The sequence below is a fragment of the Schistocerca nitens genome, chromosome 11 (assembly GCF_023898315.1).
Source record: "Schistocerca nitens isolate TAMUIC-IGC-003100 chromosome 11, iqSchNite1.1, whole genome shotgun sequence".
NCBI classification, from domain to species: Eukaryota; Metazoa; Arthropoda; class Insecta; order Orthoptera; family Acrididae; genus Schistocerca; species Schistocerca nitens.
The window spans coordinates 173,063,750-173,087,569 of NC_064624.1; the positions used below are offsets into that span (position 1 = coordinate 173,063,750).

The 23,820-nt window shown below is 38.5% G+C and overlaps 1 protein-coding gene across 2 annotated transcripts in view; it reads right to left on the reverse strand.

Annotated features, from left to right (window-relative positions):
• LOC126213216 (uncharacterized) overlaps positions 1-23,820 on the reverse strand; it is a 49,467-nt gene that overhangs the window by 23,850 nt on the left and 1,797 nt on the right. The window contains exon 2 of one of the 2 annotated variants that reach the window (XM_049940856.1): positions 15,066-15,313. The exons of the other annotated variant lie outside the window; for it this stretch is intronic. Coding sequence (XP_049796813.1) covers positions 15,066-15,159 — 94 coding nt within the window. The 5' untranslated portion in view covers positions 15,160-15,313. The remainder of the gene's footprint in view (positions 1-15,065; positions 15,314-23,820) is intronic. 2 annotated transcript variants of the gene reach the window in all.

Here is a 23,820-nt window from a genome sequence, read left to right on the forward strand (position 1 = left end):
CAACACAAATGTAGCTGTTGTAAATCAACCACACAGATACGACCTACCTCCTTGGTCATGTATAAATAAATTAATAGAAAGAGTGAACAAAGAGATAGATGCTGTATGCAAAAAGTTTCTGTATGTGAACTTAATAAATGTAAGCATGTTAGACAGGTCCATGCACACCCGCCATGACCTTCATTTAAATCACAGTGGGAAACAATTTTTGGTTGAAGAAATCTGTCGTCTAGCAAATTTTAGTCACAACAGGCATAATATAGAAGCAGTCCAAAGTACTTTGGACAAATGGGTCATAAAGAAGGATGTGATGTCTTATAAAAAGGGTGAAAGACTTTTTTAGGGAAGTAGACTGTATCACAAAAAAATGTGATGCAGACTTAAATTGCAAATATAGACTGAAGATTGTACACCAGAATGTCCAGACATTACAAACAAAGTTGATGAAATAAATATACTCCTCAATAGTGAATGGAAAGTTGTTTCAGTGTTATGTTTTTGTGAGCATTGGTTACAAAATAGGTATTTTCAGTACTTAAAAATATTGCATTTTAACCTTGCAAACTGCTTTTGTAGAGTTTAATCAAAACATGGGGGAACTTGTATATATGTAAAAGAAAATGTAGATTATAAGAGTACAGTATCTGTTTGTAAACTTGGTTGTGAAAGAGACTTTGAAATCTCAGCTGTTGAGTTAATGTCTGAAAAAACTATTATTTTATGTGTGTATGGATCTCCTGTTAGCAATATAAGGGGTTTTTTTCCAAAAAAAATTGGACCTTGCTTTAGGCAAATTCAAGACAACTGGGAAAAACAGTGATACTATGTGGTGATTTTAATATTGACTTTCTGAACCATAGCCCTCACAGGGAAACATTTTTAAATATTATAAAAGCCTACAATCTTTATCCGACTGTTAGCTCTGCAACACATGTAACAAAAGCTAGTGTCGCTCTCCTTGATCAGGTATGTGTAAACATGGACAAGCGTACATCAGAAAACTTTGATACCGGCTATAGTGTCCACCTTTCGCAATTACTGACCACACCTGTAAATAACATATCGAGCAGTATAGAAAATGTTATCCATAAAAGGATTTATAGTCGGAAAAATATTGAATACTTCCAGTACCTAATCAGTGAACAATCTTGGAGAGAAGTATATGATACCACTAATACCAACAAAAAGATTAACATTTTTTGAACATTTTCAAGCATAATTTTGACATAGCTTTTCCACAAAGGAAAGTGATTTCCAAAAGCACAGACTGATTCAAAAACTACACCAGGCATAAGAGTATCTTGTAAAAGGAAGTGGGAACTTTTTCTGCAGTCAAAAACTCACAGCAGTCCAGAATTTATTAATTATTTCAAAAAATACAAGCTAGCCTTGAACATGTCATAAAAGAGGCAAAAATTAAGGAAAATGACAAATATATTATGAAGTCATCCAATAAAACTAAGTCCATGTGGAAAGCTGTGCAGGATCTTACGGGGAAGAAGACAGCTCACAAAAATATTGTTATATCATATGATGGCAAGAATGTCACTAAACCTAGGGCAGTTGCAAACAGTTTCAATTCTTACTATGCAACTGTTGCTGGAAAATTAGTGAAGGAAAAATTTGGAAATCCACCTAATACAACATGGAAAGAACTTTCAGCTATTGAAATAAATAATATATCCATATTCCTCAGTCCAGTAAGCCCAACAGAGCTCCTAAATACCATTCATTCACTGAAGAGTAAGTATTCAACTGGTACTGATGATATTCCAGGTTATATTATAAAAATAAATACTTTCACCTTTATTGGACATATGCAATTCATCCTTATAATGTGGTGTCTTTCTTCAGCAACTGAATATGGCAAAAGTAATACCCCTAGATAAAAAAGGAGATCATCAATGTATGGGTAACTATAGGCCTGTGTCTCTATTGTCAGGGTTTTTGAAAATTACTGAAAAAGTGTTCCTTTCAAAACTAATTACATTCTTCGACAAGAATAATATTATTTCTGGATGTCAACATGGCTTCAGACCACAGAGTTCAATTGAAACTGCCACTTTCTATCTGATAAACCATGTCTTAAATGCAGTGGACAACCACAGAAATATCTCAGGTTTATTCTTGGACCTAACAAAAGCTTTTGATGTGATTGATCATTCTATACTCCTGAGGAAACTTGAATGGTATGGTGTAAGAGGTGTGCCAAATCATATTTGGAATATCACTCTCAGGTAACTGAAATTAAGTACATGGAAGGAAATGAACTCCAGGTACACCTTTCAGAACCATGTGGACTAAGTCATGGTGTTCCACAGGGCTATATTTTAGGTCCCTTTCTTTTTTTGGTCTACATTAATGATTTCCCATCACACGTTAGGGATTCTGAACCTGTACTGTTTGCAGATGACACCAGTCTATTGATTGAAGGGAATAAAGAAGAAAATTTTACTGCATCTGCAAAAGATATTACAAAAGCAGTGTCTGAATGGTTTACCAGAAACAGGCTAATAGTTAATCCCCACCACACTGATCAAAATAAAAATCCAGCACAACCTGTAATATGTATAGATAACCAAAACATTAGTGCTGTCAATGAAACTAAATTTCTTGGGATTCATATCCAGGAAAATCTTAAATGGAGCACTCATATCACAGCCCTAAATTCGAAACTAGCAAAAATGAGCTATGCAGTAAGAATTCTCTGCAACATTACTAGTGCAGAAACAGTTAGGGCTGTATACTTTGCTCGTGTACATTCAATACTGAAGTACGGTATCATTTTCTGGGGAAATGTACATCAGGCCATAACAGTTTTCAAGAAACAAAAGGCAATTATAAGAATAATGAAACAAGTGAGCAGCAGAAAATCATGCAAACCTTTCTTTAAAGATCTAAAGATCCTACCCCTTCGCTGCATTTATATACTGGTAGTAGTCACGCATGTCAAAAAAAACATTAAGAAAAGAAAACGTTTTTCCTCAAAACAAGTGTCCATGATCACAGTACCAGGTCAGTGACATACATGTTAATCATTGTAACACCACATTATGCCAAAAAGGGTATATCATGCGGGAACAAAACTTTACAACAGATTACCAAGACATATAAAATCTGTTCCTGAACTAAAAATCTTTAAAAAGTCTGCGACATCCTACCTTCTAAATAAGTTATAAATATACAGTATTTCAAAAATTTGTAATTATTAACTATATAGATTCAATTTGTCATAAAAAGTTATAAAATGTATGTCTGAATTTGAAAAACCAATACCTAAAAAGGTTTTCTGTACAATATATGTACCGAAAAAGAGATTTATATGGACAAACAAATAAATAAATAAATAAATAAATAAATACATGCATATATCTAAAAACAAAGATGATGTGACTTACCAAACGAAAGCGTTGGTATGTTGATAGACACACAAATAAACACAAGCACACACACAAAATTCAAGCTTTCACAACCAACGGTTGCTTCATCAGGAAAGAGGGAAGGAGAGGGAAAGATGAAAGGATGTGGGTTTTAAGGGAGAGGGTAAGGAGTCATTCCAATCCTGGGAGCGGAAAGACTTACCTTAGGGGGAGAAAAGGACAGGTATACACACGCGCGCGCACACACACACATATATCCATCCGCACATTTATAGACACAAGCAGACGTTTGTAAAGGCAAAGAGTTCGGGCAGAGATGTCAGTTGAGGCGGAAGTACAGAGGCAAAGACGTTGTTGAATGACAGGTGAGGTATGAGCAGCGGCAACTTGAAATTAACGGAGGTTGAGGCCTGGTGGGTAACGGGAAGAGAGTACATACTGCAGGGCAAGTTCCCATCTCCGGAGTTCTGACAGGTTGGTGTTAGTGGGAAGTACCATATTTACTCGAATCTAAGCTGCAGTTTTTTACAGTTTTTGTAATCCAAAAAACTGCCTGTGGCTTAGAATCGAGTGCAGAGTAAGCAGAAGTTCTGAAAATTGTTGGTAGGTACCGCCACAACTAACTTCTTGCATCCTACACAGGCATGCTTTGCAGGCACAAAGATAAATACTGGCACCAAAATCAATGCGTCAGTAAATAAATTTAAAAAAAGTTGGAAGACGAGCTTTTTTTTTCTCCGCCCCGAGTTTCGACCACTGCATTTTCATAAATTATCCAACGACGTAAATACAAATTCCGTATTGTTCATCTTCGAATGTAGCAGCATTTCAATGTACTGTGAAAATCTGACTGGCAAGACTGTTTGTATGTTTGTCAACATGGTCAACTCTACGTTCTGATTTTTTTCCTACCTGTGAGAAGAGATGGTTGCTAATAGGAACTTTTATGAATTGTGAATCACATGCAGTATTCTCTTCACCATAAAAATAATACGAATATAAACATTTTGCCATGTATTCTTTCGTGTTTGCTGCTGTCTCATTTAAATCCTGTCTGCCTAATAAACTACAAAACTAGAGTGAGACAACAGCAAACGTGGAAGAATATACATATCATGTCATGTTTATATTCGTATTATTCTTATGCCTAATAGTGATAGTCAGAAATGAAGCATGGCAACTGACTAGATTTTTAAATCTAAGATGACTAATTTCTGTGCAGAATGTAATGTACTAAAGAGGCGTCTACAAAGATTTTCAAATGGAGAAAAATTTTCGCTAAACTCTCGTTCAGAACATCTTCTATGATAAGCAGTCTATTATTTGGTTCTTGTTGATCATTATCAAAGAAAGCAGCAGTGTAAGTAACAACAAATAGCATTCTCTTGCCATTGTTTCACTTATGAGACAATTCCTCTCTCTCTCTCTCTCTCTCTCTCTCTCTCTCTCTCTCTCTCTCTCTCTCTCTTTTTTTTTTAATTGTAAGCGGCGGTAGCGTGCAGAAAAGCAAGCCATGCCGGGAGCGGCGAGAGGCCGTAAACACTCATTATCAGAATGCGACAAACAATGCACGACACAGTACAATAACGCATTATCAGCTTAGTGACGTAAACACTTATAACAAAGAGAACGGCACCTATCAGATCAAAGAAAAATAAGCAATCAATTCAAACCAGACGAAGCACGTGAAAAAACCGCCTGCGGCTTAGAATCGAGTGCAAAGTAAGCAGAAGTTCTGAAAATTGTTGGTAGGTGCCGCCACAACTAACTTCTTTCGTCGAATATATGTAGCACTACACAGGCATGCCTGACGCGTAGCAATGGCTACCTGGTAAAGCTTAACTGGTAAGCTTAAGACTCGAACCAAACTACTGTACCTGTATCGTCATTCATTCATCCTAACTTGTGTCTCATATTACAATGGACCAACTTTGTTTCACTTTGGAGGTGCGGCCTAAAATTTCTCTCTCCCCTTGAATTTCGAGTCTCAAGTTTCAGGTGCGGCTTAGACTCGGGAAAATTTGTTTTCCTTGATTTGAAGTCTCATTTTTCGAGTGCGGCTTAGATTCGAGTGTGGCTTAAATTCGAGTAAATACGGTATCCAGATAACCCAGACGGTGTAACACTGTGCTAAGATGTGCTGGCCATGCACCAAGGCATTTTTAGCCACAGGGTTTATCCTTGGTGGACGGCCAGCACACCTTGGCACAGTGTTACACCATCCGGGTTATCTGGATACTTCCCACCAACACCAACCTTTCAGAACTCCAGAGATGGGAACTTGCCCTTCAATATATCCTCTCTTCCCGTTACCCACCAGGCCTCAACCTCCGCTAATTTCAAGTTGCCGCCGCTCATACCTCACCTGTCATTCAACAACATCTTTGCCTCTGTTCTTCCGCCTCGACTGACATCTCTGCCCAAACTCTTTGCCTTTACAAATGTCTGCTTGTGTCTGTATATGTGCGGATGGATATGTGTGTGTGTGCACGCGCGAGTGTATACCTGTCCTTTTCTCCCCCTAAGGTAAGTCTTTCCGCTCCGGGATTGGAATGATTCTCCCTTAAAACCCACATCCTTTCGTCTTTCCCTCTCCTTCCCTCTTTCCTGATGAAGTAACCGTTTGTTGCGAAAGCTTGAATTTTGTGTGTGTGTGATTGTGTTTGTTTGTGTGTCTATCAACATGCCAACACTTTCGTTTGGTAAGTTACATCATCTTTGTTTTTAGATATATTTTTCCCACGTGGAATGTTTCCCTCTATTAAATGTATGCATATTCGTATATGTAAACATTCCGCACTGGTATGATTTACCTCCCTGGTCATGTGTGAACCCAGACATCAGAGCTGCAAAATGAACAGCTCTCGAACATACGCAATCAGTTTACAAATGGGAATGTTCTGGGAATCCATAGCATTGGCCTATGATTCCACACCACACATGGTCTTCATTTGAATGGCTTTGGGAAAGATCAAAACTCAAAAAATAGTCTAAACCATCACATTTAATTCTCTCATGTCAGATACAAAAAAAGTTATAAAAAATGTTATATCCCCAACCGCAAAAAAAAGGATATAGTGATTATTTGCTGCTGCAGCATATTCCTGTAGTATTATTTTGTTTTATTTTAGGGTGCAAAAGCAACTAGGACATACATGCCCACATCAGAACCTTGGAACACTAATATGAAAAAGTAGTTAAAAACGACTACACGTTCAGCCAAATCGATAGGGGAAAACAAGAACAAGGACTTCCTCTTGGAAAAAGAGGTCCACAAAATACGCCATAGAGAAATGGGGGTTGGGAACTACGGATTAAATGTCCTTCACCATACTGCTACGACAGATTCCTGTGGTAGTTAACACTCTCCAAGAAAGCCTTTTTTTAGACTAGAGGATGAAAGTTACAGATTAAATTTTGCACCCTTTAATAACAATTTAGCTCAGGTGAAATCTAAAGTTACGAAACCTGTCACATGGACAACAGATTACCTGTATAGCTTAAAAATATTTAACCAAAATATAAGAAGCATTTTAAATAAAGAAGAACTACTGCTTTCTGTTCAAGGAACTGCTGACACAGATTAAACTTTAGCTGATGTGTTCTCTCTAACTGAATATTACCCGTTGTTGTTGTTGTTGTTGTTGTTGTTGTGGTCTTCAGTCCTGAGAGGTGGTTTGATGCTACTCTATTCTGTGCAAGCTTCTTCGTCTCGCAGTACGTACTGCGGCCTACATCCTTCTGCATCTGCTTAGTGTATTCATCTCTTGGTCTCCCTCTACGATTTTTACCCTCCACGCTGCCCTCCAATACTAAATTGGTGATCCCTCGATGCCTCAGAACATGTCCTACCAATCGATCCCTTCTTCTAGTTATGTTGTGCCACAAACTCCTCTTCTCCCCAATTCTATTCAATACCTCCTCATTAGCTATGTGATGTACCCATCTAATCTTCAGCATTCTTCTGTAGCACCACATTTCGAAAGCTTCTATTCTCTTCTTGTCCAAACTATTTATTGTCCATGTTTCACTTGCATACATGGCTACTGTCAGAAACGACTTCCTGACACTTAAATCTATACTCGATGTTAACAAATTTCTCTTCTTCAGAAACGCTTTCCTTGCCATTGCCAGTCTACATTTTATATCCTCTCTACTTTGACCATCATCAGTTGTTTTGCTCCCCAAATAGCAAAACTCATTTACTACTTTAAGCATCTCGTTTCCTAATCTAATTCCCTCAGCATCACCCGACTTAATTTGACTACATTCCATTATCCTCGTTTTGCTTTTGTTGATGTTCATCTTATATCCTCCTTTCAAGACAGTCAATTCTGTTCAACTGCTCTTCCAAGTCCTTTGCTGTCTCCGACAGAATTACAATGTCATTGGTGAACCTTAATGTTGTTATTTCTTCTCCATAGATTTTAATACCTACTCCAAATTTTTCTTTTGTTTCCTTTTACTGCTTGCTCAATATACAGATTGAAGAACATCGGGGAGAGGCTACAACCCTGTCTCACTCCAATCCCAACCACTGCTTCCCTTTCATGTCCCTCGACTCTTATAACTGCCATATGGTTTCTGTACAAACTGTAAATAGCCTTTCGCTCCCTGTATTTTACCCCTGCCACCTTCAGAATTTGAAAGAGTATTCCAGTCAACATTGTCAAAAGCTTTCTCTAAGTCTACAAATGCTAGAAACAGAGGTTTGCCTTTTCTTAATCTAGCTTCTAAGATTAGTGTCGAGGCCCGGTGTGGCAGCCAGCCTGTGAATGGTTTTTAAGGTGGTTTCTGCCTCGGTGAATGTGGGCCGGTTCCCCTTATTCCACTTCAGTTACACTGTGTCGGCGATTGCTGCGCAAACACTATCTCTACGTACGCATACACCATAGTTACTCTACTACGCAAACATTTGGGGCTACACTCATCTGGTACGAGACGTTCCAGTGGGTGGGGGTGTCCACTGGGCGCCGAACTGCACACAATAACCCCGGGTTTGGTGTGGGGCGCTGGTGGGGTGGGTGGACTGCTGTGGCCTGTTGTGGGGTTGTGAACCACTGAGGGCTACGGCGGGACAAAGCTTCTCCAACGTTTCTAGGTCCCCAGTTTAATACACACAATACACTGTAGGATCAACTTAAGCCAAGATGGGGTGGCAATTTATATACACAATACTCGTATATCACAAACCATACATGTAGCTCAGTACTTTACTGAACAACATTTTGAATACTGTGGTGTCAAATTAGGACCGGAAACTCAGTTTCTCAAAATAATTGCAGTTTACAGGGCACCTATGGGAAATATTAGGAAGTTTCTCTCGTAGCTAGAGTTAGTTCTTAAAAATTTAATAAGAATAACAGTCACATTACACTATGTAGTATGTGGTGATCACTATGTTAATTTTCTTTCAAATAGTAAAACTAATGAACAACTGGATTCATTGTTGTCAACTTTCAATCTACTCCTGATGGTCTCATTGGTATCAAGAGTATATGGGCACTGCAAGACCTTGTTTGGTAATGTGTTCCTGGATGCCACAAACTACAATTACATAAAAACACAAGAAATAATAAATGGTCTGACTGATCACAATGGTCAACTGACAACCTTCAAACTCTCCAGTAGGAAAACAGTAAAAGATCATTCATTGAAAATTCATTGATAATTACTAATACACTGTTTCAACTACCAAAACGACGCCTATATACCTGGACTTCGCCAGATGGCCAACACCGGAACCAAATTGATTACATACTTTGTAATCGGAGGTGGAAGAGCGCGGTTCAGTCAGCTACAACGAGACCTGGGGCTGACTGCGGATCAGATCATGAGCTCCTGATTACAAAATTTCGGCTGAAACTTCAGAATGTACCAAAAAGTATCCCAACTTTCAGATACGACCTTAACTCTATACCCTCCGACTATGCTGCAGAGGTACAAAACAGATTTAATGTATTACAGCTGGAGGACAAAAGCTCGCAAGAGATGTGGACAGAAGTAGCTAATACTGTCAAGGAGGCCGCAGAGAAACACATTCCCAAGAAAAGGAACAGTAAGAAGGCTAGATGGCTATCAGTTTAGGCACTGCAAGTTGCAAAAGAACGAAGGAAAGCAAAAATCAAGGGAGATAGATCAGCTATGTTTGAATTAAATAAAGATTTTCAGAAATTAGCTAGAAGAGATAAAAATATATTCTTTAATGAACAGTGCAAGGAAGTTGAAGATAGTAATGTAATGGGGAAGACAAGAGATCTTTATAAGAAAATTAGAGAAATTAAAGGAAAATTCCAGGCAAAAATTGGAATGATAAAAGATAGAAACGGGAAAGATCTGAGTGAAGCAGAGGATGTTAAGGAAAGATGGGAAGAATATGTAGAAGACCTATACAAGAAAGAACTGCATCATGACAGGGCTCCTACTGCTGATGTTAATGTTAATTTAGAACTAGAGCCAGATATTTTGGAGAGCGAAATCCAGTGGGCCCTTGAAAATATGGCTGATAACAAAACTAGTGGACATGATGAAATACCAGCAGAAAGTCACTGGAAAGGATGCAGTGAAAGTGCTGCACTCAATATGTCAAAAAATATGGATCACGCAGCAGTGGCCAGAAGACTGGAAAAGATCAGTATTCATCCCCATTCCAAAGAAGAAAAGTTCTAAAGAATGCTCAGATTACCAAACAATCGCACTTATTTCACATGCTAGCAAAGTTATGTTGAAAATCTTACAAAATAGACTTCGCCAATATCTAGATCGAGAGCTGCCAGACGAACAAGCTGGATTTAGGAAAGGAAGAGGAACTAGAGATCAAATTGCTAACATTCAGTGGATTATGGAAAAAGCGAGAGAATTCCAGAAAGATGTGTACCTCTGCTTTATTGACTACGCCAAAGCCTTTGACTGCGTCGATCACAACAAATTATGGAACGTACTGAAAAACATGGGTGTACCAGATCACCTCATTCATCTGATACGGAGTTTATACCTTGACCAAGAAGCCACGGTGAGAACTATGTATGGAACAACAAAATGGATAAAGATTCAGAAAGGGGTCCGGCAAGGCTGCATACTGTCACCGTACTTATTCAATCTGTATGCAGAACATGTCATGAGGAATGCGAGGCTAGATGAAGGAGAAACAGGAATTAAAACAGCTGGAATAAATGTAAACAACCTCAGGTACGCGGATGATACGATCCTGTTGGCAGAAAGTGAAGAAGATTTGAGAACACTCTTACTGAAGGTGAAAGACGAAAGTGAAAAGGCCGGTCTTATGCTGAATGTGAAGAAAACGAAAATTATGGCAACTACACCTACCAATTCGTGGGATATAGCAGGAGAAACCATGGAGGTAGTGACCACATTCAGTTATCTCGGTTCCCAGATCTCTGCTGACGGTGACTGCAGCCACGAAATCCGGAGACGCCTGTTGCTCGGTAGACAGGCGATGTCAAACCTTGACAAGGTTATAAGGTCCAGAGATATAACACTAGCAACAAAGATCCGTATTGTGAGGGCTATGGTCTTTCCAGTTGTGATGTATGGATGTGAGTCCTGGACCATTAGAAAGGCTGAACGGCGAAGAATTGACTCCTTCGAATTGTGGTGTTGGAGGAAACTTCTTAGAGTTCCATGGACTGCAAAGAGAACCAACAGATCAATATTGGAGCAAATTAAACCAGATTTCTCCCTGGAAGGTCTAATCTTAAAACAAAAGCTGACCTACTTTGGACACACAATGCGAAGGCATGCCTCGCTGGAAAAAACATTAATGCTGGGGAAGATTGAAGGAACTAGAAGAAGAGGACGTCAGAGGATGAGATGGATCGATGGCATCACAGAAGCAATGTGTTCCAACCTGGAAGGTCTACGGGAGAAAGTGCAAGACAGGAAAAAGTGGCGCGATTTGGTTCATGGGGTCACGAAGAGTCGGAACCGACTAAACGAATAGAGAGAGAGAGAGAGAGAGAGAGAGAGAGAGAGAGAGAGAGAGAGAGAAAAGATCACAACCTGGTAACCATGTCAGAATAATAAATCTGGAATCCGCTAGCTTGTACAGGAACAGTTTACACCATCGACAATGGGAGGAAGTTTACCAGGCAGTTACAATGAAAGACAAATTCAATTCATCTCTCACCTTATTTCTCAAACATTTTGAAACCTGCTTCTCCCAAAGACAGATTAAAATGAAATCAACCTGCTGTGGAAGGAAGAGTGGTAGTGGTTCAGCCAAGGATAACAGCTGGCATCAAAATATCATGTGCTTAAAAAAAAAAAAGACATAGAACAAAGGGCTAGTACAAACCTAGCAGTGAAACTACATAACAAAGAATACTATAAAATTCTAACATGTGTAACTGGGAAGACCAAACAAATATATTATGCAGAAGAAATTAACAAGTCAACAATGAAGTAAAAACTATATGGAACATTGTACAAAGTGAGACAAATAGGAACATAAAATGCGAACAAGTCCTCTGGTAGTGGTTCAGCCAAGGATAACCAGAAAGTTGCTGCCTCTGACTTTAACAACTTTTTTCTCACTGTAGCTGGAAAAACAGGGAACCATAATAAACAGTTTCTCACAGAAGCCATAGAACTACTATCACATGCAAAACACAACAAATATAGCACTTCACTTCAAAAGCACTATATCATCCAATGCAACCATTCTGCCTAAAGGAGCCACTGGCTCCATAAGATTGTCAATTACAACAATCTTATGTGTGTGTTCTGCCCCCACTTTGTGAGTAGAACTTTTGATCTATCCAGATAATAAATTTGTCTATAACTGATTGTTGCTTAAAAGCTCTGGGTCTTCTGGATACGATGGAATATCAACTAGGATTTTAAAGTCACATGCAGACTTAATCAGTCAAATATCATGCATGTATGAAACCAATCAATGAAAATTGGGACATTTGCAGGTAGGCTGAAGCATGCCCATCCAGAAAAGTGGAGCAAGAAATTTACTATTAGTTTATCGTACAATTTATGGCCATATGACACAAAATGGCCTACTGATACCTACACACTTTGTCTTTTGTAAGGGATTCTCCACAGAGAGCTATATTTAGAAAATGTGTGTGAATTCCTAAGGGACCAAACTTGTGAGGTCATCGGTCCCTAGACTTCCGCCTACTTAAACTAACTTATGCCAAGAACACCACACGCACCCAAGCTCGAGGGAGGACTCGAACCTCCAGCGGGAGGGGCCTCGCAATACGTGACATGGCGCCTCAGACTGTACGGCCACTCTGCACGGCCCATATTTTGTCTAACAGTTGAAACTCTAGATGAATTAAATCTCAGGGGGAGATCTTTTGTGACTTTGCCAAAGCTTTCAACTGTGTTGATCGTAACATATTGCTAAAAATGCTTCCAGACTATGGTATCAAGGGTAAATCGTTGACATGGCAGAATCTTATTTACTCAACAGGAAGCAGAGAGTCATCTTAATGGAAGCAGACTTTGAGTCCCCCAGGGCTCGACCTTGGCCCACTGGTTTTCCTAATCTACATTTATGATCTGTCAGTTACAGTTCACGACAGACTAAAAATAGTCATGTTTGCGGATGATACGACTATTCTGATCAAGGGCCAGTTCCACACTGCAGGATACAGCCCTGACAGTCTCTAACCAAGTTCGCAAACGATACACAGCAAATCGCCTAATTCTAAATTTTTCAAAAATCAACGTTATACAGTTTCGGAGAGTAAATAATAATAATAATAAAAAAAACTCCAAGTTCCTGAAATGGAGATCAACAACCAAAAAATTTATGAAACCACACATACAATCAACTAAGCTGGAAAGAGCAAATTAGTCAGCTGTTCAAAAACTTAGCACAGCGTGTTTTGCCCTGAGCACTATTTCTCACCTTGTTGATAGAAATATTGCTTTTGTCCTATTTTGCAAATTTCCATTCTGTATTCTCTTATGGTATCTTCTGGGGAAATGCTATAGGGGTTGAAAAAGTCTTTCAAACTACAAAAACAAGCAGCGAGATTAATGTGTGGGGTTGTAACAGAACATCCTGCAGAGATATTTAAGATTCTCAGGATATTTGCTATTACCAATCAATATACATACACGCAATGACGATGTTTGTACCCAGCACCAAGGAATTATTATTATAAAACAAAAAAACTAACATTCACAAGCATAACAAAAGACGGGGGAAAATTTCCACCAAGACCTGCAACTCTCACAAAAGTCGACGGTGGAGTAACTGAGAAATAAAAGTATGTAACAAGCTTCCCATCAATTTAAAAAAGGAAATTAGTAACATAAAGGTTTTCAGAAGGAAACTAAAATCACTCTTCAGAGAAACTTATTATAAAATGAATGAATTTCTAGAGTAATAAGGCATCCTTTTGAGTAAAAATAGATGAAACTACTTACATTAAAAAAGAAAAAACTTCGTACAATAATTTTTTTGTTATGTCATGAAGACAAATGTGTATTCCTAACATAAATTATAACAATAAAATGTACACCACCACTTATTCTACACTATTAAGTATTCACTCTACCTTACTTATATAATGAAGATAAAAATTGTATTTTAATTTAAATCATAATGACAAAATGTAAACTTAATTTATTTGTAGCACTGGAATAAAAATGGGTACTTCATTTGTTTTACTATTTAAGCATCCACTTGAACAGATACCATTAAAAATGCAGGTTGTAACATTGTCCACAACCAATCATTAATAGAAAAGTATTTGTATGGTATATAAAATGTTCACATAATTTTGTATTAGTTCACTTGGCTTGCCCTATGCTACTAGTACACCCTTTGTACCATATGTAATCAACAGGATCAAATTTAAAAATATCAAATCAAACCCACTCTTGTGGAATAATTTTCTGCAGTAACTCATGAATTAGAAAGAATGTACTAACCACAAAAAAGTGAACCATAAGAACAATATGTAGTCTTCACCCACAATCATCACATAGGCACCTCTTCAAAGAGTTGTGCATTTTAACTGCACCATCACAATACATACAGTCACTAATGATACTACTAATAAATAAGCCATCACCATCTGATAAGATTTACAGCATGCACACACACACACACACACACACACACACACACACACACACACACACACACACACACACACACACACACACACACACACACACACACACACACAACACTAGAGAAGAAAAAGACTTTATTGCCCGTTGTTGAAGCTGGTAGTAGCTCAGAAAGGAGTTCAATACGCAGAAATAAAAAAAATTTAGCACTTACCCAACAGCCTAACGTGACTGACAGGTAGCAAAGCAAGTTGTAAATCTAATCTAAAATCATCTCTCCTGGACAACTCCTATTCCAGGGAATAATTTATATTTAAAAACTGGTAGCCTCTAAAAAATGTCCCCAGATTTCAATGCAGCTATAGAAGTAGGACTAAAAAAATAAAATGTTCATTAATGTTAACATTAACCATGTATACATATCCTGTAAACCATATTATTCCATATCATTTTGATAAAACAACTGTTCAAACGATCTATAGAATATGCAACTAACTTAGCAGCATACAAATCCTTAAGACAAAGCATTTACGTAACTCCACAGAGACTACTATCAGCTTTCAACATACTGGCAAAGTAAGGTTCTATCTAATACAGATATTAGACGTAAGTAGAAATTACCTTTTGGTTTCCTGTTATTCCGATAAACTGTAGGAGTGGCTACTGAAGTATTATTTGGCTTTGTTTTCAAACGTTTGGAGGTTCTCCTTTTCATGTCTTATGTTCACTGGCAGCCTAAACACCTTTGCGCATAAGAAACTCCATTCACAACCCGAGACAGGAATGCATTGTCCGTACAGAAATTATCTGCAGGGTTGAGGCACCACTTGTGGCCTTTTTATCGAAATTCGAGATAGGCTATCTGTTTACTATGGGAAAAAAGTTTACAAACTAATTCAGAATATCATAAACACTTTTTCAACATCTATACATAACAGCTATATAGGAACAAGGGTTCTAAGTTTTATAGCAACAGAAACAAGGAAATACTGAATACAAGATAGCATATTTCCTCAGTTTTGGCCACACTAACTCTAGCTATTGTCAGTTATTTCCCCAGTTTAGGCTACTGAGTATTATAACAAAACTGGTGTTCTAAATAATTTAGAATCAATTTCCCAGTAAGTTATTTTGTTCTTTATACAAGCACATAAGAGAAACATGCATAAATTAGTTAAAAATTTGCAGCAACTAGTGGAACAATTGTTGTTGTTGTATCTTCAGTCCAAGTTCTAGTTTGATGCAGCTCTTCATACTACTCCATCATGTGCAAGCCTCTCCACCTCTGGGTAACTACTACAACCAACACCCTTCTGAATCTGCTAATGTATTCATCTCTTGGTCCCCTCTATGATTTTTACACCCCCCCCCCCCCCACCATGCTTCCCTCCAGAATTAAACCGGTCATGCCTTGATGCCTCAGAATGTGTTCTGCTAACCAGTCCCTTATTATAGTCATGTTGTACCACAAATTTCTCTTCTCCCCAATTCTATTCAGTACCTCCTTGTTAGTTACGCAATGTACCCATGGGTAGAAAGACAATTAACACAATATATTGTGATAATTTGCCTAAAAACGATCCAATTCTCCTTTTGGAGCCAGAAAAAAGAGGTTTCATCCATATTAAAAACTCTGTTAGGGTCATTTAATATATCCTTATCTTTCAGAGTTTTAGATACTTCCTGGAACCAATTTCTTATTTCTCTTCAGCAATACAAGCTGTAGCCCCATTAATACTTGTTGGAATTGTGTGAACAATATATTTCATGTGAGACAGCAGCAAAGTGCATCATGTGGAATATAATAAACTTCTCTGGTGCTACTGTATGCTCCGAGTTTTATGTATATAATATAATGTTCCTCGGTTGTAGTGTTCGATGTATTTTACCTGGAAGTGCAAATATCGTTACTGGCACTAAATGTATTTTACTCACAATTACTTATTCAGCTGTGTTGACTCTAATAGGTTATGGACACAGGGATGCATTTAGAATAAGTATATACATAATATAATAGTGAGAAAGTATTGTAAAAGTTCCAAGTAGTGCACTTGCGTGAAGTATGAGTTACGAACGCAACTCTTTTGTACTGTTCTTCGGTCTTATTCTTTACGTCAAGGAAGATCAAAGTTACCGTTAAAATGAACGCGGCACAAATTCCACAGATTGAAAGACTTATGGGTCACGAAAACTAAGCAACACGGAAATTTGCAGTAGAAGCGTATTTACATTTGGACGACCTATGGGATGTGGTGGATGAGACAATGAAATCCACAGATCAGAATTATTCACATAAGGATAGGAAAGCAATGAAATCCACAGATCAGAATTATTCAAGTAAGGATAGGAAAGCAAAATCAAAGTTGATATTACTAGCTGACCCAGCGAATTATGTTCACGTTGAAAAATCTGCGACAGCGAAAGAAGTCTGGGACAACTTACAAAGTGCGTTTGAGGATAGAGGTCTTACAAGGAAAGTAGGATTATTACATGAGTTAATTACCACTCAGCTGGACAAATGCAAGAGTGTAGACGAATACGTCAACAAAACAATAGCCACATCGAACTGACTGAGAAACATTGAGTTTGAGACTGCTGACGAAAGGATAGGGTCACTACTGTTGGCAGGTCTGCCCGAAAGGCATATGCATATGATTATGGGAGTGGAAAGCTCAGGTATAACGATCACGGGCGACAGGGCGACAGTGTCAAAGTGAAAATCCTACAGGATGTAAAGAGTACTTCAAGCTGTCATGTATTTGAGAAGTATCTGCTCTTTATTCAAGAAACAAAGAGAAGAAATCAGTGAGGTGCTATAGATGTCAGAAAAAGGGGCATATTGTATCTCAGTGCAGAGAGAGGAAAAAAACACCCAAGGTCAGACACGCAGAAAAAGAGGTATATTGCTGATAGCCCTGAGAGGGGGGACCAATAATAAAGGTAAGGCAATCTCATGTTTCCATTCTCTTGGAGACGTGGGTAATCGTCAACTGGAATGGATTTTAGACTGAGGTGCATCTGTGCACACTGTTAAAGACAAATCTCTTCTTTATGATGTTAAAGATAAGACTCATATGGGAATATCTACTGTTGATGGCAGTGTCAATGGTGAACCCGATATGGTTACAGTACATGATGTTCATTATGTAAAAAATATTGCGATTAACCTACTGCCATAACGGGAAATTGTCAAGAAGGGAAATAGTCATTGTTGACATGCAAGGAGCAAGAGTAATCAATGAAAATGGTGAAGTAACGAAAGGGGTATTTTTAAGCTGGAAGAATCCTGGAGATACTAAAAGGTATCAGATAGATTATATAATGGTAAGACAGAGATTTAGGAACCAGGTTTTAAATTGTAAGACATTTCCAGGGGCAGATGTGGATTCTGACCACAATCTATTGGTTATGAACTGCAGATTGAAACTGAAGAAACTGCAAAAAGGTGGGAATTTAAGGAGATGGGACCTGGATAAACTGAAAGAACCAGAGGTTGTACAGAGTTTCAAGGAGAGCATAAGGGAACAATTGACAGGAATGGGGGAAAGAAATACAGTAGACGAAGAATGGGTAGCTCTAAGGGATGAAGTAGTGAAGGCAGCAGACGATCAAGTAGGTAAAAAGACGAGGGCTAATAGAAATCCTTGGGTAACAGAACAAATATTGAATTTAATTGATGAAAGGAGAAAATATAAAAATGCAGTAAATGAAGCAGGCAAAAAGGAATACAAACGTCTCAAAAATGAGATCGACAGGAAGTGCAAAATTGCTACGGACGGACGGCTAGAGGACAAATGTAAGGTTGTAGAGGCTTGTCTCACTAGGGGTAAGATAGATACTGCCTACAGGAAAATTAAAGAGACCTTTGGAGAAAAGAGAACCACTTGTATGAATATCAAGAGCTCAGATGGCAACCCAGTTCTAAGCAAAGAAGGGAAGGCAGAAAGGTGGAAGGAGTATATAGAGGGTCTATACAAGGGCGATGTACTTGAGGACAATATTATGGAAATGGAAGAGGATGTAGATGAAGGCGAAATGGGAGATAAGATACTGCGTGAAGAGTTTGACAGAGCATTAACAGACCTGAGTCGAAACAAGGCCCCGGGAGTAGACAACATTCCATTAGAACTACTGATGGCCTTGGGAGAGCCAGTCATGACAAAACTCTACCATCTGGTGAGCAAGATGTACGAGACAGGCGAAATACCCTCAGACTTCAAGAAGAATATTATAATTCCAATCCCAAAGAAAGCAGGTGTTGACAAATGTGAAAATTACCGAACTATCAGTTTAATAAGTCACAGCTGCAAAATACTAACGCGAATTCTTTAGACACGAATGGAAAAACTAGTAGAAGCCAACCTCGGGGAAGATCAGTTTCGATTCCATAGAAATATTGGAACACGTGAGGCAATACTGACCTTAAGACTTATCTTAGAAGAAAGAATAAAGAAAGGCAAACCTCCATTTCTAGCATTTGTAGACTTAGAGAAAGCTTTTGACAATGTTAACTGGAATACTCTCTTTCAAATTCTGAAGGTGGCAGGGGTAAAATACAGGGAGCGAAAGGCTATTTACAATTTGTACAGAAACCAGATGGCAGTTATAAGAGTCGAGGGGCATGAAAGGGAAGCAGTGGTTGGGAAAGGAGTGAGACAGGGTTGTAGCCTCTCCCCAATGTTATTCAATCTGTATATTGAGCAAGCAGTAAAGGAAACAAAAGAAAAATTCGGAGTAGGTATTAAAATTCATGGAGAAGGAGTAAAAACTTTGAGGTTCGCCGATGACATTGTAATTCTGTCAGAGACAGCAAAGGACTTGGAAGAACAGTTGAACGGAATGGCCAGTGTCTTGAAAGGAGGGTATAAGATGAACATCAACAAAAGCAAAACGAGGATAATGGAATGAAGTCGAATTAAGTCGGGTGATGCTGAGGGAATTAGATTTGGAAATGAGACACTTAAAGTAGTAAAGGAGTTTTGCTATTTGGGGAGCAAAATAACTGATGCTGGTCGAAGTAGAGAAGATATTAAATGTAGACTGGCAATGGCAAGGAAAGTGTTTCTGAAGAAGAGAAATTTGTTAACATCGAGTATAGATTTAAGTGTCAGGAAGTCTTTTCTGCAAGTATTTGTATGGAGTGTACCCATGTATGGAAGTGAAACATGGACGATAACTAGTTTGGTCAAGAAGAGAATAGAAGCTTTCCAAATGTGGTGCTACAGAAGAATGCTGAAGATAAGGTGGGTAGATCACATAACTAATGAGGAGGTATTGAATAGGATTGGGGAGAAGAGAAGTTTGTGGCACAACTTGACTAGAAGAAGGGATTGGTTGGTAGGACATGTTTTGAGGCATCAAGGAATCACAAATTTAGCATTGGAGGGCAGCGTGGAGGGTAAAAATCGTAGGAGGAGGCCAAGAGATGAATACACTAAGCAGATTCAGAAGGATGTAGGTTGCAGTAAGTACTGGGAGATGAAGAAGCTTGCACAGGATAGAGTAGCATGGAGAGCTGCATCAAACCAGTCTCAGGACTGAAGACCACAACAACAACAACCATTGACAGTAAACATAAAAATGTTAGTCCTTCATTATACTCAGCGGAAGGTTTTTTATAGCACTGCACACTTCAATGCCTAAACAGAAAGAGTCTGTCTTTAATAAGAGATATGGTAAAGGGAAAACTGAAGTGTAGTGTATCCAAGGACCCTTGTGAGATAAGCATAAAAGGAAAACAAGTGAAGCTACCTTTTACGACTAGCAAATCTACAGAGGTATTACAGTTAATCCGTACAGATATATGTGGCCTGACGGAGTGTGAATGCACAGGTGGGAGTTGTTATTTTCTTACATTTATTGATGATTATTCACGATATACTCATGTTTATTTTCTTAGTTCCAAAGACCAAGTGAGTGACATTTTTGAGGAATATCTTAACATGGTTGAAAGGTTGACGGGAAAGAAGATTAAGATCATCAGGTCTGATAATGGGAGAGAATATATTAACCAGAAATTGAAGACACTTCTGGCAAAAATGGGAATTGGGTATCAAGCTACCATAAGGTACAGCCAATCTCAAAATGTGGTTGCTGAGAAGGCTAATAGGACCATTGTCGATGATAACTGATGCTGGATTATCAAAAGATTATTGGGCAGAGCCAGTATCAACAGCTGTATATTTGATCAACAAAGCAACTACAAAAGCATTAAGGAAGAAAAACCCCTATGAGATATGGGTAGGAAGGAAACCTGATCCTATCAATCTAAGGGTTTTTGGATGTGATGCAATGGCACACATTCCAAAACAGCGAAAATGGGACCCAAAGGCTAAAAAGCATATTTTTGTAGGCTATTGTGAGAATTCAAGGGGCTACCGATTAATGGATCCATTGAATGAAAGGATAGTTACTAGGAGAGATGTAGTATTCTTTGAATATAGAAAGGACTCTGAAGAGGACAACTACTACTAAGTTAACTGCACCTAGTTCCAAGAGTGAAACCTTATGTGAAGAAAGAGAAAGTGAAGAACAGGAAGAGGATAGGCAAGGGCAAGTGGGGACTATTTATGACGACAATGACTCAGAGGACAAACAAAAGGAAGATAACAATGTAAGACGTTCTTCTCACATACCAAAACTGAAAGAATATCTGTATTTTGAGATGTATGCAGGTCAGTCTTTTAATGATGAGCCAGCAACAGCAGAAGCAGCAATGAGTGGCCCGAACTCTCAAGAATGAAAAGAAACGATGGAGAGGGAATTGGAATCTCTATCTCACAACGAAACTTTTGAATTGAAGAGCCCTGAAAATTCATCACCAACATATAAAGCACAACTTGTAATAAAAGAATATTTGCAAAAACAAGAGGTAGATTCCAAAGAAACTTTTTCACCTGTAGTCAAGTATGCCTCATTTGAGGTATTTTTTAGCCTTGGCCGCAAAACGAAATTTAACACTTCATCATATGGATGTAAAAACAGCATATTTAAATAGGAAATTGGAGGAGGAGACATATGTCATTCCATCAAGAGAAGCCTTGAAAACCAGATCTGAAAGGGAAAATATTTGGTGTTTGCAAAAAAGTATTTATGGACCAAACAGAGTGCACATTGTTGGAATCTATGTCTATATAAAACTCAAATATGAGTATGAAGCAATCTCAGGCAGATCCCAGTATACACTATAAAAGGGGAAGAGAAGGGATGATAAAATAATGACAATATGGGTGGATGATTGCTTTATCCTGACTGAAAACTAAAGGCAAATCAGAATTTTTAAGAAATAGCTGCAAACCAAGTTTAAGGTGCATGATTTGAGAGAATTTAAACATTATTTAGATATGCAGATCACCAAGGATGAAGAGAGACAAGAATTGAGCCTAAATCAATCATCATACATAGAAAAAATTTTAAAAGAAATTTGGCATGAGTGACTGTAAACACATAAATACTCCAATGGAAGTAGGAGTGAAGTTAAATGTAAATGAGACAGCTGTGGAATGTGATAAGAATGTTCCATATTTAGAAGTAGTAGGGAGCCTGTTATATTTGTCTCAAATGTAACGACTTGACATTGCTTTTGCCACAAACTCAGCGAGCAGATATTGCCAAGACCCAAAGGAAAAGCACTGGAAAGCTGTGAAAAGGATATTCCAATATCTAAGATATAAGTAAACCATGAATTAAGATACCACAGAGAAAATAATGCAAAACTAGAAGGTTACAGCGATGCGGACTGGGGGAGTGAATTGGGAGATAGGCACTCCACTACTGGCTGCTGCTTTAATGATCTTCTGTGACAATAAAGGAGCCATTAACCTAGCTAAAAATGATGTCACTAGTGCTACAATGATACATATTGATATAAGGCGCCGTTTTATTCGGGACGACACAGAGCGACAGAACATCGCTGTGGACTACCTGCGCACAAAAGACATGTTGGCTGACCTTCTGACAAAACCCTTACACAAAGATAAGTTTGAAAAGATTGTGAGGTTACTTGGTTTATTCTGTGATGGCACGCCACAAAATATATGTTAAGGGGGAGGGGGGGGGGAGTAGGTGTTGGAATTGTGTAAACAATATATTTCATGTGAGACATCAGCAAAGTGCATCATGTGGAATACAATAAACTTCTCTGGTACTATTGGACACTCTGAGTTAGAGTTTTATGTGTATAATGTAATGTTCCTTGGTTGCTGTGTTTGATGTATTTTACCTTTTTACCTACAAGTGCAAATACAGTTATCGGCACTCAATGTATTTTACTCACTATTACTTATTCAACTGTGTTGACTCTAAGGAAATACGGACGCGTCCGATCCTGCCCGTCTGCTTTGACCCACGACATCACAAATATGGCGGAAACAAAAACAAACACACACACTTTCCACAAGAAGCCTAATGACACTAACGGGACAAGTGCGGCAAATGGGGTGTTTTGGGTGGGGGGGGTGGGGGGGTGGGGGGGGGGCAAACTAAATATAAACAAATTTTGACGTCTTGCGTAGCTACAACGTGTAAGTGAAGACAGCCATGCATGAATACCCAACCACCTCCCCAGGGGTCGTAACCCCTGCAACCCATAGAAGATAAAGATGCTTCAGTAGCTGATTAGTGTTTTTTGTCTTTTTAAAAAAAAAATCTCACGGGATAGAAAGAACAGATCAGAAAGATAAATATAATAAACTAAAACAGAAATTGGAGGAAACAGATAATTAAAATAAGTAATAAGCGTTTTTAAATTAAAAAAAAAAAAAACTCACGAGATAGAACGAACAGATCAGAAAAGTAAATAAAATAAGATAAAACAGAACTGGAGACAGCCAGACTCAAACCAAACTCCACGCCGTCATGACGTCACACATGACAACACCCTTACGTCACGGGTCAAAGCCGACGCGTGGGATCGGACGCTTCTGTCGACCCGACTCTAATAATACTCGGCATCTTGACAAAACTTTGTGCATCTTAAAAAAGACAAATATCTCTTTTTTCCATGTTAGTTGGTTAGTTACTTTCATGTTCCATGGATCATTTTGCATGATAAATCATCATGATGTGTAACTAGTCATTTTACATTCATATTGCAAATTAATTTGTACATCTATTTGTACTCTAAACATCACCATGTAACCACCACCACCACCACCACCACCACCACCACCACCACCACCACCACCACCACCACCCTCCCCCCTCCTGAAATGAAAACAAGATATACAGATTGAGTTAGCAACTCCTACCCACCACCTTTTACAGGTTAGTTATTAGCGATGCAGCCTTAGAACTCCACTGATCTGCCTTTTCAATACATTTCTGCATGGATACATAGAGGTTTTCCTTAGTAACTGGAAACCCTATGTTGGACCAG